The sequence below is a fragment of the Labrus bergylta genome, chromosome 10 (genome assembly GCF_963930695.1).
Source record: "Labrus bergylta chromosome 10, fLabBer1.1, whole genome shotgun sequence".
Taxonomy (NCBI): Eukaryota; Metazoa; Chordata; class Actinopteri; order Labriformes; family Labridae; genus Labrus; species Labrus bergylta.
In genome coordinates this window covers 4245821-4264549 of record NC_089204.1, presented here as the reverse complement: position 1 = coordinate 4264549, position 18729 = coordinate 4245821, and the positions used below count along the sequence as shown (strand labels likewise).

The 18729-nt window shown below is 39.7% G+C and overlaps 1 protein-coding gene across 2 annotated transcripts; it reads left to right on the top strand.

Moving 5' to 3' along the window:
- The first annotated feature begins 997 nt into the window (after nucleotides 1–997).
- si:dkey-51a16.9 (RING finger protein 122) lies at nucleotides 998–17564 on the top strand. 2 transcript variants are annotated; one of them, XM_020651995.3, is made up of 7 exons: nucleotides 1000–1483; nucleotides 1565–2000; nucleotides 8095–8251; nucleotides 10035–10077; nucleotides 10182–10223; nucleotides 10523–10605; nucleotides 11906–17564. In XM_020651995.3, exons 2-7 carry the CDS (start codon nucleotides 1976–1978, stop codon nucleotides 12024–12026), a joined length of 471 nt encoding a protein of 156 aa, XP_020507651.1. In that variant the 5' UTR covers nucleotides 1000–1483; nucleotides 1565–1975; the 3' UTR covers nucleotides 12027–17564. The 2 variants fall into 2 exon arrangements, with proteins under 2 accessions (XP_065815580.1, XP_020507651.1); XM_065959508.1 differs by lacking the exon at nucleotides 1565–2000 and having other exon boundaries at nucleotides 998–1483.
- Nucleotides 17565–18729: the final 1165 nt, after the last annotated feature.

Here is an 18729-nt window from a genome sequence, read left to right as displayed (position 1 = left end):
CTGTTTTTAAATCGTGCAATCTTTAAATGCTGCATCTTTGAACGTCTTAACAAACTCTCCGACAGCTCAGCTGACAAGTCTAAAGTAATATCCACCTTATGACATCACACATTTCACTTTTTCTATCGTTCACTTGAGCTGTTTGGCTTTAGTTTTGCTAATGTTGTAACCTTTGATCTAACAGAAGGTCCTCACTGTATTTCAAAATAAAAGCTGGGTCACATTCAAACAGCCACTAATGTACTCTCAGCTTAAAGCAGGGTTGGTCATTTTTTTAAATTTTGAAATTTCCAAAATCTGAAAAAGTGTGTCTGGAGAAAATTACCTACCCTGCCTATAAGACAGAACAAAACTTAAAAAAGCCTAACAATTTTTTGTTTTGAATGTGAATAATGGAATTTTAAACATGCATTTTAATTGTGATTAATCACAATTGACTATTGGAATTGAAGGATTAGTCACGATTACAATTTGTCATCATTATTAGCCCTAAAACAAACATATACAAAATGATTACATCACCTCAAACACATTTTCAACAGGGTGAAATAACATTTTTTGGATCCCCTGAGGGCCTGTGGATCTGGGCAAGTTTACGGTTAAATTTGGGTGAAAATTGATTGAAATTCCTTTTTTTGAATCAGTTCAGTTTTTGAGTTTTTATTGATTTATCCTCTAAATATCATAAGAACATAAAAACTTCCTTGTAACTGTCATAACTGTCATATCACAGCCTGTTTCCACATCTGCCTCTCTGTTCTCTACCACTTCAATAATAGCTTGCAGCTGCAAAGGAAGGAGTGTGTGTGTGTGTGTGTGTGTGTGTGTGTGTGTGTGTGTGTGTGTGTGTGTGTGTGTGTGTGTGTGTGTGTGTGTGTGTGTGTGTGTGAAATCCAGAGGGGGCGAGAGGTAAAGGGAGGACAAGCAGGGGAGAGAAAGGGAGGGAGGAGGAGGAGGAGGAGGAAGGAGGGGGCGGTGAAAGCAGAGCTGTGATGCAGACGTTGAATCACATGAGCAGGGATCTGTTTACAAACTGAGCCACAGACGAGAAGTGGAGACTAGGAGGGAGAGAGAGGAAGAGAGAGAGTGTGTGTGTGAGAGAAAGAGAAAACAGACAGAAAAGCCAGGAGAAGAGGTGACACATTGTGTGTTAGTGTGTTATGTTCCTCCCTGTGTTCTTTGTTCAGACCAGGAAGGCACAGGGATACATGAGACGCTGCTTCACACAGGAACACTGAGGCTGCCTCACTGACTGCCTTGGCTGCCTTGTTTGGCTCTTGTGCTGCCGGGAAACCCATCCATGTTATTCCCTTTGTCTCCTCTTAATTAGCTACGGCAAGATTTTCACAGCCAGAGAGGAGGACAGCAACGTGGAGACCTAACAGAAGAGGACAGAGGAAGGAGAAGAGAGGACGAGAGAACAAAGAGACAATGTTTTGAAACGTAGACAAAACATAAAAACAGAGACTGTGCTCATCCAGAGGTACGTAGAGAGAACTGGATGGAAATTGGAGTATATAACCTCAAACTGTCAGTGACATTGTTGTCTTTTTATCCTTTAAAGGCTCACAGGTTCATCTCCAAGACTGTTTTCTTTGTCTGTCAGTGGAGATAACAAAAGAACAATCCTTTCTCTGACACATTTGGGAGTTTAGAAATCAATCCATAGGGATGTTGTTGTTGACATGGTTTGGTGCTAAATCATCCCTGCAAACTGAGGTGTCACTGTTCAAATAAGAATCTGGGTATGTGGGTGACGTCTTCCTAAAGAGTCTCCAACCAGGACTGCTCACTTCAGACCATGTGGATGTAACTGACTGCACATCAAATCTGCCAACTTTCCTGACCCTTGAAAGTTATAACGGATTGGTCAAAGTTGTACTTTTGAGGAAACAAGATTTTGTGATATCAAGAGAGGTCACAACCCCCAAAGAGTTTGTGGATTTTTTTTGCTGACCAAACATCTGTACATTTGATGCATCCGGTCCACTGGTGTAACGGTAAGTGTCTGGAAGTTTGTTGCACGTTTCTGTTTGTTCTTTAGGATCATAGACTGACTGAGGCCTTGTTTATGTCAACAACTGGATTAGGAAGCTTTAATATTTACATTTTGCCTGCTATCTTTTGTTAATTTGGATAATTTGATCATTTGGATTTCACTGAGTACATATAAATATGGACAGCACATCTCTGTCTCCTTTCATTGTACAAGAGTGAAGCCTTGCAATGGCCGCTGACATATTGTACTGGTGATGTAATACGAAGCAAAGACTTGCAGCTGGCTTGTGGAACCACAGAGTTCATCCCTTCTGCTTACCGAAACACACATTAACCTATCGATAAGCAGAATGGATTCTTCTGTCAGTTTGAAGCAGACACTTCCAGTTTTGGAAAGTTCATTGACTGTATTGTTTAATATGAGTTCATTTTCTCTCACCTTTCCTCCTCTACATCAATAATCCATATAATAACACTGCAAGAAGCCTCATTTGTCAACAGAGCAAAACTACTCAGAAAGACATCAATCAGCATGATAATGACTATCGCTACAGAACCTGGGTTTGACAAATATTTATTGGACGTGTAATTTAACTTTACAGTTGGACCCATAGCTCTTCTGTTAAAATGGAGGAGGCTGGGTTAAGGCCCTGTACTGCAGCCTATCAGCAGGGGGAGCTCTTCTTTTCTTTTGGCTTGTCTCCTACTTACCATTAGTCCATCCATATTAATATAAATTCTATGATTTGGATCCAGTGTATACACATTTTCCTCTATCCTTATTGACAGCTGCAATGGTAACGTCTTGTCTTTGATTACAAGGAGCGACCACCTAAAGAATATCGTTTACTTTTTTTTTTTTTTTTTAATTTATTTTTTAGGCTTTTGTGCCTTTAATGCAGAGAGAGGACAGTGGACAGAGTCGGAAACCAGGGAGAGAGAGTGGGGAATGACATGTGGAGGGAGGCCACGGGTGGAGGTGAACCCGGGCCTACCGCTTGAGACGAGAGCCTCAACACATGGGACGCGTGCCCTAACCATTGCACCACCAGCGCGCCCCAAATATTGTTTACTTTTGTCCAAATTGGTTCAACATTAATAAAATGGCCAGTGTTGTTTTGAAGAAGACTTAAGATATTGATTTAAAACCCAAACTCATTAAGAAAATGTTTACCGAGGGATTAAATCAATTTATAAGTAGAACCTCTTTGCAATCCCTTTGTCGCCTCCTGCAGGCCACAAGAGAGAATGCAGGTTTAACACAGACTGTAATTAAACAGGGGCAAACCTGAATGACATCCCCCATTGGTTACTGATGGCGGCTTTCGATGCCTGTTGATGGCGGTCGCCATGCTGGAAACGTTGTCTCAAGATAATCTTCAGTCAATTTAACGACAACGACCCTCCTCAGCTGAGGCTGAGGAGGGTCTTCTAGGACTCCTGACAAACAGCTACACCCACCAGTCAAGTCAGCCACCTGCATTATTATGAAAAATTATTATCCTCTCCCCGCATACAATGTGTTCCAATAAAGACATGAGCTAAACAGAACAGTATTGTTTTTTTTAACCAGGCTATAAACATTCATTCATTCATTCAGGTAATTGCAGTTCATGAGTGTCCACTTGGGGCTGGCTTTAAAAGACCCAGAAGTCCCACACACACTCCATATTAAAATGCCCATTTTGACACCCTGGTGTTATTAGTTAATTTCTTAATTGGCACACACTGTAAATTGTTTTTTTTATAACTCGCCGATTTTAGATTTAATGAAGGATATGAGTTTTTAATAATTAGGGGCTTGACCAATCAGACAGCAAGCTGCTGAGTTCTAACTGTTTGTCAGGAGGCTGAAGGCCCCGTCTCAGCTCCAGCTCTTAATTTCGCAGAAAGTTTGATAGAGTCTGAATTTTCAATATGGCAACTGCCGAGGATGGGCTTCCAGAAACAGCCCTTCAGAAACCAACGGGTGACATCGCTCATGTATCCCGAAGCTTTCATGACAGTTTTTGCATTTATGTCAATGCTATGTGTGATTGGTCGAATTCCCAGTATCAACGACAGAGCGGAGAAGAACATTAATGGCAAAACAAAAAACATAATGTCATAGATTCATTACGTGAATGAAGACTGCAGTGGTTCTTCAGCGGCTGTGTGATATAAGAATCTCACTACAAATGGAAAAAGTCTGGATAAAGTCGGGTTGAAAAAATGAGACCGTTAGCATTCACACATGCAGCTCATCCTCAAAATGTCAAGAAGGTTTCAGGAGTTTTGTGTGCATGTGTGAAAACTCCAATAGCAACATTTGTACATGTAGCTGAAGTCTCTGTACCAGCAGCTGTGTGTTACAGTAGCTGGAATGAATACAGGGAACAACCTTAGAAATGTATTATTCACAAACTTATGATGCACTATATTATATGTTTTATGACTGACCCTAACTTAAATATATTCCAAAAAACTGATCAACACATTTTAAGATTGACCAGTTTTGATAATTTTACAACAAATAACAAAAACATGTTAAAACAGAAGCTGTTCTCTCTAACAGCCTTCAGGTACAGTCTTGTCCAGACTGCATGAATTTGCCCACTGGCCTACCTTTAAGCGCTCCACTATCAATGATTCACTAACATTGTGCTAAGATTACATGCTGCCTCCTCCTTCACCCAAACCCTACAGTAGCTAACCACCACCCCACCTTCACTGTTAAACTTTAGTCTGCAATCCCCTAAACCCCATTAAACAATGACTCTGGAACCAGGAAGTCAAGTCAAAAGAATCATTTGACCCACTAGACCATAAGCAATAAGTCACTTGTGCATTTTAAGGCTTTCATTTCATTTTCAGGCATAAACATGTCCGTCTACTCGAGCACACACTCCAGCAAGAAACTAGGTAACGTTGGCCAAGAAGCAAGTGGAACAAATTCCTGTGTGACGCACCACTGGTTGTAAAAGTTCACATGAAAGCGCTCTGCAGATTTGAGCACTGTGGCAGAAACAAAAACCTGAATTAATCTTTTATAAAAAAAATCTTATCTGAGTTTCTTCCTTATTGCTTTGGATTCATGCTGTAAAGATTTTTACCTTACAATGCATCGAACTGGCTAAAGAGCTTTTGTCCAAAGCTACTTACAATAAGTGCCTTCAAACCATGTAGGACCAAGAGCTGGATGTGATTCAAATAAGAAGAGTTTCCCTTTTACATAAATAACTAAAGCATGTTATGCACCACTGCATACCTGCTTAGAGTTTTTTATAAGCCCAGATGAATTAGTACAAGTACAAACGAGATGATGATTGCAGTTTAAATATTCCAACGATAAAGAAGACAAAAGTGTTTTTTTTACACAAAGTTCTGCAGGACTCCCTTTGTTTGTCTTGAGTTTACAAGTTCAGACCCTTTCTGCAGCTCAGGAATCCCCACAGGGAAAGCAGTATTACATCCAAATCTGAAATATGAGGATCACAGATGCAGCGTGGAGCAGAGGCACGTTTAAGGCCTTACAAGTTACACAGATACACACACCCGGAGACACACCATAGGAGGTGGACAAAGAAAAGCACAGGATCGCCTGTCATATATGATGGGTTATGTTTCTCTCTGCTTACATAAAACATCCAGTAAGAGCTTACAGTGAAAGGCCATTATGTATATTACCAGATGCTCCACTGACAGTGAAAGGGTTTCCTGTGAGACGACAATGCTCACATTCAAACACGCTCCACAACCTCTCTTGAGACAACTCATTATGTCATTCAATTGTGCTTACATAAAAACCAACAGAGCTGCTTTGTTTGTGAAACTGCAGTGCTCAAATTATAAATCTAAATTAATCGATTAAATAAATTATTTGCATATTGTCACTTGTAAAGTTGTCAAAGGAGATTTTTTGGCAAACGCATCCTGCAGACACTGAGCTACAATAGGTAGCGACATTAGCATCCGCACTCAAATTATGCTAAATGTTTGTTTTCCATCAACTACTGAGAAAAATATCTGGCAGACTGCAGTTTGGTTTTCCGCAGTAAGTATAAAGATTTAGATTTGGGGCTGAAGTAGTTCAATTCCCTGTGCGGACCAAAGTATGGAAGTTTGTCTGGTCGCTAGAGAGGTGCCATGGTCACGTCCTGAGTACTGCTGGGGTGCCCTTGAGCAAGGCACTGAACCCCCAACTGCTCTGATATCTCTCCATTAGTCCACAGCTCTTGTTTGTGCATGTGTGTAATTCGGGCCTATGCGTGTGAAAAGCATGTCTCTCAATAACAGATTGTAAAACCAGAAATTCTCCTCAGGGATTAATGAAGTATTCAAAAAAATATATATATAAAGATTTAGATATAAAGATTATGAAATATTTCTGTGGCTGGAAACTGTAGAGGAGGAGAGCTGCTGCTAGACTTGAGTTGTGATTTTAAAAACCAAAATAATGCTCTAAAAGCAAGCTTAGTTATTTGTTTTCTTTTTGCAAATTTTCAACAGGAGCATGATGGGAAATAATCTCATAAAAATTAATCAAGGTATAGTCTTTGACATAATGCACCTGCAAGAGACACAGTTTTAGAAAATGTAAATTTAGGACGTCAGTCTTTACTGGTTGAGAACTCGTTCAGATTATCACTGTAGTTTGTGGCAGACTCATCGTGACACCTGCCTCATTATTGCCACATTTCAAATCCCTGCACTTAAATCTAGTTCAATATTTTAGTTATAAATTGAAAGACTTTCGCACATGCACTCCTAAAAAAATAATCAGAAAGTCTGCCCCTTTTACACATATGGCTCACAGCGTGAAGTTTTCCCTGTCAGACTGGGTGGGGGGTCTAATGGCCCTGACACACTAAGGGTGTGAACGGTCGTCGCCGTAGTTTTTGTGTGTTAGGCTCTGTCGCTACCCATCGGCCCTTGTCGGCCCTCGTCGGCCTCCGTTGGCATTCGACATGTTGAATCGGCATCAGCGGTTGGTAAGAGGAAACTCTCTGATTAGCTGTTTGGAGGTTCATTCAGCTTCATTACATTTGCAACAATTAGAAACCAACCTGCTTCCACCTGGTGTCATAATATCATCACCCCTGCTAGTTCACTTCCGTTGAGTTTTCTTGATTTCCTGTTGCATTCACACATCAGCTTAGTGTACCTCGACTTCAAATGGAAATCTTAGGGTGCTGGCAGGAAAAAGTCCCTGTGAAGACAGGGTGAAAAACTCTGCTGTCGTCACATATGCAGAAGTTTTGTGCACATGTAAAACAGGCTTTTGATTTACTGTCAAACCAGCTTCTTGGTATGGAAGAATCGCTCCCCACAACAAGTGTGGGCCATCTGGTTTAGATACTTCAGGACCCAAAGACAGAAAGAATTATAGTCCTATCATCCAAGAAAATAACGTATACCAACATCAATCATATCAATTATGATGTGGGTACATCTTTGAATGCTTTTGAATGGATTCAAATTCTTGAAATGCCACATGTAAAACCAAACTTCCTTCACTTTAAACGGAGGGTGGTTGATTTATTCTTTGAGTTTCTAAATGCCACTCATGATGTAAGCTGCATTCCTAACGATACAGTTAACTGACTGTGACTTTGTTTGCTGAAATCATGCATATTAAAAAAAAAAAGGAAATGTTAATATATTTGCTCAAACATTTGACATCATGTTTGTGTTTGCATTATATCAACAGTTAGTTGTGTTCATGAGGGCCTTGTTCTTTGTTGAAAGATAAAGCTGAGTCAGATCACGATTCAGTTTCTTGAATTATTGTACGCTAACATGATGCAGTTTGTTGTCTGTAATGTCCTAGTTGTTAATACTTCATAGTCTGTGGGAAGTAAGTATTGCATTATGATCCACTCCAACACAAGTATGCACTCATATTTGAAAATATAACAGATTGCACAAAATACCAAATACTACCCAAGAGGATTTTCACCGTTCAAGAATACGTCTTTTTTTGCATCTGGTGCAACCTTAATATATAACTATATATGTATGTTTTCATCCTGGGGGTGAAATCATGATGCTTTAGCTGATTAAATTTGGTTTTTTTTGCTCCTGTGTGATCTTTGTTCATGTGTCTCGTCCTGTCAGGGTGTCTGTGTAACCTTGGATTGCAGAACGTCGGCCCATACTGCAAAATGTCATCTGAAGAGCTCTTCCACCTCCCACTCAACGTCTACATCATCGTCCTGGGCATCGGACTCTTCATTCTCATGCTCAGCCTCATCTTCTGCTGCTACCTGTTCAGGTACAAAGACGAGCCTGAGCTGGAGCTACTCTTATATGAGCATGCTCACTCAAAACAACAAACAATCACCCAGTTATGTGTAATCACTTCTGCCTCGGTACTCCTGAGTCTGTCTACGTGCAGCCTCGCCCTCCCTCAGAGTCAAATTCATCTTTTAAGTGTCACAGATCATTAACCTGTAACCTGCAGCGCATACCACAAGGGCTTTTCTTTTTTCCTGGTCATCACTTTCTCTCACTCTCATCCAACTCCTAGAATATCTACTTCACTTTTCTACTATATCACTCCTTATGAAATAATATGCATAACTAAATCAAAAGTCAAAAGGCTGTGTGACCTTGGAGTTCACTTTAACTGCACGTAAATCAAGAGAATCAACTTATTCATTAACATTTTTGACAACAGAGTAAAAAGACAAGTTTACATCATTATTGGTTTTTTCAAGTTTTTTACAAAGTTTTTTTTAAAACCTGGACCCAAACCTTCTAACTGTTGGATCTAAATGACAAAAGCCTGGTTTATACTTCTGTGTCAAATCTATGCCAGAGCTGGAGTACTGGTGGGGCAGTGGTTAGTGCGCACGCCCCATGTACAGAAGCTGTAGTCCTCCAAGCCCATCTCTCATCTATGCCACAGCTATATCAGGTGTGTGTCTGTGTCCTTTATATACTTACGGGTTGGTGTATCTACATTTGTATTACATGGGATCTCCCGTGTTGACTAATGTCAAAGGTTGAAGTGAACACTGCTTCAGGCTCATGCAGACAGGTCGCAGTTATGTCAGCATTCGGCTCCAGAGGTTCTGGAAAAACCTGTTTAAATGTTTACCTTATAGCTTAGAATATAACAAAAGACAGTGGGCTATGTCCTGTTTGTAGATTTATTTCATCTGGAAAGTCAGGAAGGTTTGTAGGCGTTTTCTGACCGACTCTTTAGCAACGATTATCCATCCAAACAACCCAAATACATGACACTGCAGTCATCGTTTTCATTTTTCATTTTTGTTAAATTGTATTTGTTTTACTCGGTCTTGTCTCAGTCTCAGACTTGGCGGACTCCAAATTTAAATCAAGACCACCACTGACAGACTATTGGTCCACGTAATTACTGTAATTAGAAGGCCTTTATATAAGAAGTAATAACTTCAAATCATTCATAATTTCATTTTTTATTCCCCGGTTACGGTCGCAACCTTCCCGGTGTTACGGTCTAAGTGAGTGACACGCCCCCTGTAAAAAAGATGATATTGATATTTATGGTCTTGGACTGTTGGTCTTGTCTCGGTCTCGCCCTGCGTTGTTCCTGGTCTTGTCTCGGTCTCAGAGCACTAGTCTCGTCTCGGGAAACACTAGTTCATAGCATGGCACATATAATTAGATTAACCAAACAACACATATATGTAAACTCCTTATGACCCATGACTCCCACTTTTGACAGTTTCTGACCCCAACAAACGACATGAACGTATAAATCCTGAATCCTTTACAAACTCCATCCCCATGAACAGAGCAGGAGAGTTCTGCTAATCAGAAGATCTTACACAACGGCACGTTCTGCAAAGGTTGGACGTATATCTGCTCGTGCTGTGCGTCCTTTCACAGGCTCTTACTTGACTCTGACATTGTGTGAATTCCTGAGCTGTTTTAATCTCAGCTGATTCACGCAGCGTGACAGGACCTGTCCTAAAGAAGACAGATCTGTAGCCAGCAGGCAGACACTACCATTTTTATGACTTCAATTACAGCTTGATTCATTTTTGTGTTTGTTTGTGTGTGCTTCACAGACTCAGGCGACAAGGTTCAAGAGAACAGTACGGATACAATGAGGTAATACGTTCAAACGATATGCAGGTGTTTACTTTATTCAGACTGTACTCGTTTGCTGTTTTGATCTGATATGCATATTGAGATGAATCTTTCCTTGTCGACAGGTCGTTTTAAAAGGAGCCGGGAAGAAGCTCAGTCTGCTGGGGGTAAGTTGAACACAGTGTAGATGCTAAAAGCACTAGCTACTGCTAACTGGGTGGTAGATAGAATCATTGCAAAACGGACTGCAGGGAGTGGTTTCAAATGCAGAAAAAAAGAAATGATGCTTTTACGAAAATACCCAGAATTCCAAGAAATACTCAGAATATAAATATGGATCGTAGCAACTGAATGGCTGAACTACTGTTCTGGCTTTGAATATTGCACACCGAGGAGTAATGATGTACTCGTATCGGGTTCAACTGAAAACAATGAAGGTGACGGCCATGTGTTTGGTTCTTTTCAGCAAATGTGTGCAGTGTGTTTAGAAGAGTTTCGCAGCAGGGACGAGCTTGGCGTGTGTCCGTGTTCTCACGCTTTCCACAAGAAGTAAGTGGTTTCTGTTCTTATTCATCAGTCTGTGACTATCCAGATGTCAAAGTTGGCTCTATTTTATATTCTTCTTCTGCTTGTTTTGACTTTATTTTGTCTGTATTTTAGGAAGCCTTTCTAACACTCTGTCCCTGGGCCTCCATGTGTGGTGGTAACTGTGTCTGCAGAAACCCTGTCCTCTGGGTGCTCATGTCTTGTTTCATTTTAGTTGACTCAGGACGTTTCTTGTCGGAGAGCCTGGGTGTTTAGCCCAACCAATTACAGAGCGCAGGTGGAGTTTAGGAGTGGGTACAGTTCAGCGAATGGACGCCATTCAGACCGGCCAATATAATGGATGTGGACGTAGCGGAGAAGAAAAGAGTAAATATAGTGAGACAAAATGCCAAGCAGATTAAGCTCTTTCCAAAACGAGGGTGAAACTTCAGTTGGCATTTACCCGTGGACGTGGAGTTGGCCTGCTTTCTGTTGGACAGGCAGCAAACACCGGTTGTTAGCTTGTGCAAGCATGCAGTAGCTTGCAGTGTAGGTACACAAGCAGTACACTCAAACAGTCCTGCAGTGAGTGTGCACTTCTGGGGGCGATGAGCCCAGGAGGAGGGGCCCAGTTTGAATGTTGTTTACAAACTGCAACAACGCAATTGACACCACATTTAATGAGATTGGACATTGATTCCATATTTAAGAACATGCTAAACTGTTTCTCAGTGTAACATTCAAATAAAAAACAGGATTTGTTAAGTTGTTTACACAAACTGGTGATCACACTAGATGGATTCTTTATGTTTGAGAACAGTCGTTGTGTCTGATAATCTGTGGTCAGAGGCTCCAAATATCTCACTTTTTAAAACCGCAAAAGAACATCGTTCTGGTTTTGATGACTTCATATTTTGACTTCTCCAAGGGCCAAAATGTCGACTAACCAGCCCGAGGAATGACTCATAAATTCCTCTGCATGATTGACTTCGCCTTCGTGTGCACAGCTCGAGCAGACAGAGAAAAAGTGAATTTCAGAGAGAGATTGAGCAACCTTTTCAGAGAGCTGTGCAGAAAATGTAGAGCAAATTCCTCTCAACATGTGTCCCTGCGTGTGTGAACATGAGAATGCTTTCTGCAACTGAGACCTTGTTTTGCTCTGCAGCGAAGGTGTGACACAGAAGACCATGCTTTAGGACCGGTTTGACTTTCTCACTTTCTCTAACTTCTGTTTTGGTTTCTCCACAGACCACCCTGCATACGTCAGTGTTTTTTCTCTTCCTTTAAAAAATAAAACACATTCATTTGTCTCTGCTTTTCTCAGGTGTCTGCTAAAGTGGTTAGAGATCCGCAGTGTGTGTCCAATGTGCAACAAGCCCATATGTCGCCTCCAGCCCGACCCCCCACAAGCACCTGAGCGGCCACAGAGTCTCCTGGAGGTCTGAGAGGGGGACACCTGTCCAGCACCTCCTCTGGCTCTCTCTGGACATTTAACTCCTGCCACTATGGAGCATTGTGTTTCACTTTCCCGACAAAAGATTGAAATTTAAGTAATGCAAACATTTTACGAAGCAGAGCTGCTCTCTGAGGAGATATTGTAAAACTGACTGAGTTGAACCTGAAGTGCAAACCGAGGACCTACTTTGCAAACATGGAGCAAAGAGCTGATGGTGATGACTCATTTACAACCCTGATAGGCGTTCACAACAGAAGATTCATTTAAATGATCAAGCCTTCAAAATTCTGCACATAGCCAGATGCTTAAAGGAAAACCTGGATGCTACTTTCACATGTTTTCTGTTGTGCAGAGGTCAGATAAATTTGAAATAGTCTGGCAGATTGCCTCATATCACCCAATCAAAGTCCAACCACTTGAGTCGCTTGTTTTTGTCACTGACGGACTTAAACGATTATTTTAGGTGATTGACAACATAAAAAAGACTTTTGTAAAAACAGGCCTCTTTGTCTAAGGTTTAGAACCAGAAACAGCTGTTTTATTGATCTCTTCAAAGCCACCAGACTCCATTAACAAAAAGAGTACTTTTACATTGTAGAACAAACAAGTCTCTATACCACTGCTACCTTATTCAGTTAGATTTCTAGTTAATTTTATTTACTACTGTGTTTTAAGTTGGTTAGTTGGAAGCCACCGCAATACGTGTTTGACATGAATCAACTGACTGTGGCAGCTGTAGATTGGCAACAACCGTTATTTGTACGGTTAAATTACTGTTTTTGTCAATGGAGTCTGGCAGCTTTGAATAGGGTGACATGTATCTTAGTTTTTCTATTTTAGAGGACCTAATCCAGCTATTTCGCTGCCCTCTTAAAAGCCACAAAACTCCACTGTCAAAAAACTCACTCTTACTTTGAAGGAAACAGATATTGCAGCCTCGTTCACTTAGTTTTTTTTTTTTTTTTTTACTTTGGTGTGTTAAATGGTTAGCTAACACCATATGTGTTTGACATAAATCAACACTTGACAGTAGCAGCTGTTGATTGCAGGTGAAATTACTGTTTTTGTAAATGGAGTCTGGCAGCTTTAGACAGGGCAACCTACTGGCTGTTTCAAGTTTAAAAATTGTATCTTTTGCCGTTTTGGTGGACATACTTTGACCATTTCCATTTTCTGACATGTATTATGTTGCAGTCGTTACAGCGATGTGTGGGTGAGGTGATCATTTGGAGCAGATTTGAAATGGTTTGATTTCTCTTCTCATCTACAAATCAAAATGTATAAAACATGGGAGGAGTCAGGGAGGGTTGACTCCTCCTTCAAGCTTTAGTGCACAAGTGCCTTAAAGTTGCATTACTTCTAAAAGGCCAACAAAAAATCTGAGTCTTCAAGACTTCTCAGCTCATTCTTCTTCATACTCATGAATTACTGACTTACAGTGACAGACTTTAAAATTGTTTCTTAAGAGGCTCAAGAGAGGCTGGATTTACCTTTTGATTTGATTGGCTGATCAATGAGAACATGTATTGCAAGAATTCAATTGAGAAAATGAAAAAAGAATGCAATATATGACCGCCCTCTGCAAGTCACACAAAGGAATGAAAATGTACATTTGGACATTTGAGAGACTTGATCTGTCAGCAGCAGCACTCAAAGATTCTTACATTTACTCCTTGTTGTATTTAGGTTACGCATAAAATAGTGAATGAGTGAATGAGCCATAAATCCTGAACCACAAAGGGCTCATTCACAATCCTACAAATGCTACTTTTTGCACAAGTTTTTTTTACGGGCTGGTACATGCTACTGTAGCCTTGTTAATAGATTCAGTTGAATAAATTCTTCAGCCTGCAGGGAAAATGTGGTCAGCTTCAGACCCAATAACTTCATTATCTGTTGTGGAGAAACTTTGGAAGAGATACAAAGTTTATTACCATGTAACCACATGTGGTATCAAGATCAAATTAACTTTTAAAATTGTGTAATCACGTGCACATATATATCGTTGGCATCAATGCAGAATTTGGAAATCTCCGCCTGTTGGAAAATGCTTAAATTCCTGATCTGACAGCTTTAAGGTGCTGTTTACTTCGGCTTCACCCAAACAGCTCTGTGGGTCCTTCAGCATGTTGAGGATGGTGTACAGTTGCAGACTTCTGATGTGACCAAACTAAAGAGATTATTCCTGCCTCTGGAGCAGATCTGACTCTGACAAATGTTTGCATGACAAACTTCAGTCTGGCCTATTTCAGTTCAAGCTGACATGCAGAAAGCGCCCCACATAAGTAAGCCATGTCTTTCATCACAACTTCAGAGCCCGGGGCTTGGATATAAGAAAATTCAACCACCAGACACCAGACTTTGAAGATACCAGGCTAACCTACGGCTCATTGTTGCCCCATATTTGAGGCAAATGCAGAGACTGTGCTGGAAGACGTTCAGCTGAGGACTTGAAACCAAACAGAACAATTGTAAACTAACAGGACTGAATGGTGTGTATTTTGGTTGTAATCTTCCATTGTCTAACCAACTCCATCCTACAATGTGTTGCCAAGCCTAATTAAGCCCTAAATGGAAAGATGGATGAGTCATATGGGATCTGATAGAAAAGACAACTGCAGGCTGTCACATGTCCGTGCAGCTTAAACCATAGACTGTATATAAAGAGGTGGATAAAGCCACCAGAAAAATGCTTTTAGTTTGCCATTTAGGCTCAGAAGTGACCTTATTCGAACCGGAGGGTGGATCTTAAGTGGAGTTAAAGGCTAAGTTATCCACATAGACTGTACACAACATACATGTAGCAGCAGTGATGTCACCAACTGGTTTCTGAAGAGGGGTCTTGATGCCGAGCGACGGCAGTCAACATATTAGAAATGCTATCTCCACCTAACTTTCGATGCAAAAAGGTAAAGCTGAGGAAGTCCTTTATCCGCCTAGCATTTGGATACCATACATCCACCTGTCAGTCAACTAAACCAGGCTCCGGTTATGAAAATGAATTTAAAACTTGTAGCATAAATGTCGTTAGAGTGGATGAGTTATACAAAGAAATTCACACCCCATTCAGATTGTATCAACAAAGAAATGAGCTATTTAAACCAAAACTGTTTTTTTGAACCAGTCTGTAAACATGTTCTTCTTCTTTAAAATGTAATATTTTAATATGGGACCTAATGGGGATTCCTTGGTGTTTGCAGCCAGCCTCAAGTGGACACTTTAGGAACTGCAGTTTTTTGCACTTCACCAAAAAGTTATTGCTTGGTTATCCGCTAGTTCAGCACAAACTCAGTGAGCAAGGTGCATCAATTCCTCACAGTGTTGTGAATTGGGATGCTCATTAAAGAACACCTTTTTAAACACTGAAGCCCCATATTTGAGCACAAAGACAACATATCAGATGTTGAAACTGAGAAATGCCATTGTTTTTTTGGAAAATAATATGCCGAAATTTAAACTTGCATGTTTCACAAAAGGTTGGGACATGGTCCTGCTTACCGCTCTGTAGTGTCATCTTTTCTTTTAAAAAGAGTTTTGGGAACCGAGGAGACCAATTTCTGTCATTTTGAAAGTGGGATAATTGACTTTTCTTGCTCAGTAGGGATATGAACAGTTCAGGGGTTTTCTTAGGCATATTATTGTTATTTATTATAAGATAAATATTTTCATTGGGTGACTAGTTGGGAATGCAGGCAGGTTTGCCATTTTCAATCAAACATGGGATTTTAACGTGTTGAATACAATTACATTTTATCTTTTTATTTTACACTTTACAAAATGTCCCATTTTTTTTTTAAACTGGGTTGTACAATATAATCGCCATGCAGACTCAAAACTAGCAACTGAAACCAAACACTCATTATGAAAATGTTTCCTGAAGTAATACATCAAGAGTAGGATCATTCTCTCATCTGCCATCATATAATTAGTTTTCTTTATGCAACTTGTAGAGTCGCCCCCTGCTGGCCATTTCAAAGAAGAGAGGTTATGTCCACTTCTTATATACAGTCTATGGTTACATTGAACTGAATCAACCAATGAAATAACAGATGTGTTGTTTTTCCAGCTGTATCAAGTGAACTATTTTGGCTTTAATAAGTAAACGGTATCGTGTCAGTGATGGTAAAAACACTTTGACTGTTTTATGTGAAATACTTGGATGTTATCTTTACCAGTGGGACAGAAGTGAACAGACAGAAATCTAAGCTCCAACAGTCAAAGACCTGCTCAGCGGTGTCGTGATAAAAATAGATCCACTGCACTGATACGACGAGCCTGTTTGAGCTGGTTTCTTCAGAGAGCGCGGTGCTGCATTAACTACATTCTGTGTATGTACTGTGTAATATACTATGAGTACTGTGCATATTGTAAATGCTTATTACATTTATGACTTTGAAAGTAAAATATAACCAGTGTTTTGATATGTTCCTTTGATCCAAGTCTTTTTTTTTAAGTTTGCTGTTTAGTTTATAAGAAGTGTGTATGTGACTGAAATGTTTTTACCAATAAGGTGCCATTTAAGAGAAAACTGAATTCAAGAGTAAGATACTGTTCATTTTTTTATGTAATTACAGTAAACTATGAGAAGTGCTGCTGCCCTCTACAGGCAATAACATGCAATTACTATAAACAAATATTCAATGTCCCCAGAGGTTAAATCCGGCATTAAATAATCAAACATTAGCTTGCTAACTGAGGCTGTGCAGTGGCAGAAACATGTTGATACGATACGTATGAGGGTTTGCTGGTCATGATTGAATAAGTTGCAATGTAATGCATTTTAAATTAAATTTTAGGAAAACTGCCATCATATAGAACAGATTGCCATTTGCATAGAAACTTGAGTTGAAAAAGGAAAGTTTGCTTTTTTATTCATTCAGAGAAAAGTGATGGATTTGTTTAAAAGTTATAATCATAACGCTCATTTTGTTTTTTGTTCAATGCTAGCAGAAGGATAAACATTCCTAAATATTAACAAAAAAGTATTCATGTCAACTATTCTAGTTTAAGAATGGACAGAGTTTTTAAAAGATTTGTACACTTTTATTTTAGAGACAGGACAGTGGATAGAGTCAGAATGTGGGAAAGGAGCCACAGGTCGGATTCGAACCCGGGCATATAGCCTCTGTACATGGGGCGCGCACCTCCATAAATTCTTAAAAATAATGTCTAGTGCTGGTTAAAACAGAAAAGAAGAAGTTACTTACACATGTCCAAGACCAGATTCCTAAAAGTAGCTTCAAAACATTGACTTAAGGAATACTTTTTGTAGTTGCACGAAAGATAACTTTTGGACACAACAAAGAGTTGTTGAGAAAGTTGAGTGTACATTTTGCATATCTTTTTTGGCAAGACTGATCATGTTTCCATTTTGAACACACTTAAGCCCTGATATTAGTCGGGGAAAACCAAGTCCAGACATCCTCCTTATACAATGCATCCTTTATATCTCTTTTTTTTATGTACTCTGATGGAGCAGCATGAAACAACCAACTCTCCACACTTTAATAAACGTCTCTCAAACCTGGGTGGTCTCCGCTCATTCACACATCAGTCAGCTATCAGGAGAGATGCTTACCAAACTTTTGTAGATAATCTGAGGAAGGCTGCCAAATTATTTCAACCTTTTGTTATAGCTTTACAATTAATTAAAAGTCCAGGTATTGCATTAGTTTTCTTTGAGATGTATCAAATTGTGCCCTCCTTTTTTTAAACTGCATCTGGCACTTGCATTAATCCACTGGTAATGGCTCGAAGTGGATTGGGGTGGTTTGCTTCTAAGTACTAAAGAAACCATACACAGGAGCAGGGTCCTTTCATATTCATGAATCAGTTACTAGATAATAGGTTCGTTTGCAAAAAAAATAGTGCCCTGAGAGTTTTGATTAGCACTTTAAATAAAACTGTTTTGTGATCCAAAATCTTTTCTGGTGCAAAAACCCAATACAGCCTGCGAAACTGGGTCAAAAATACACAACTTCAGTCTGAGTGTTATTACCTGAAATAAAATGACTACAAAGTTTTGTGTCGAAGAAACTTTTAGTTTTTAACTTTTTTCGAACAATAATGTTTTTGCTGCTTCTCTTTAACCCTTCGTTGAAACCTTAAGGTATTTATTTTCTGCAACAGTTACATTTACTAGATTTTAAATCACTTATTCTCAGCTGTATGCTTGTAAAGGTCATCCCACAGAGGCTTGTTAATCTGCTTTCAACACTGAATGTAACCTAACGTCTTGCTCCTAAATTCTGAAATATGGAGTACCCCATGGCTGTATACTAAGCCCTGTACTTTCCTCTCTAAATGTTTCAGCTTTAGGCCTTATTGCATATGCTCATAGAAGTAATTTCACCCTTAGGCTGATGATACTCAGCTATTTGTGAAGGGGGGGTGACCTTGTGACCAAAGGTCATCCCCCAATTTATGAATTAGATACCTGCTTGTCTAATTTTTTTTTTAGTGTCACGTAACTCCCATGCTTTGCTCTTTTGATTTGTCAATCTTAGGCCTAAATAGTTAAAGAAATATAAAAAACTACAGCTGTTTGTGTTTACATAGACATACAACATAGACAACAGTTTGATCACACTCACTAATTGTGTGATTTCACAAAGATTACAAAGATTGTTGGTTCCCTCTCTTTGGTCAGAGTACACGAAATCATCAAGAAGCAGTTGTTTCATATGCACTCT

Bases quoted from the DNA above. Each gene is read 5' to 3' on its own strand.
- si:dkey-51a16.9 (XM_020651995.3), top strand. From the start codon at position 1,976: ATGCATCCGGTCCACTGGTGTAACG. The intron at 10,078-10,181 runs GTAATACGTTCA...CCTTGTCGACAG, and splicing joins AACAGTACGGATACAATGAG to GTCGTTTTAAAAGGAGCCGG. The intron at 10,224-10,522 runs GTAAGTTGAACA...GGTTCTTTTCAG, and splicing joins AGAAGCTCAGTCTGCTGGGG to CAAATGTGTGCAGTGTGTTT.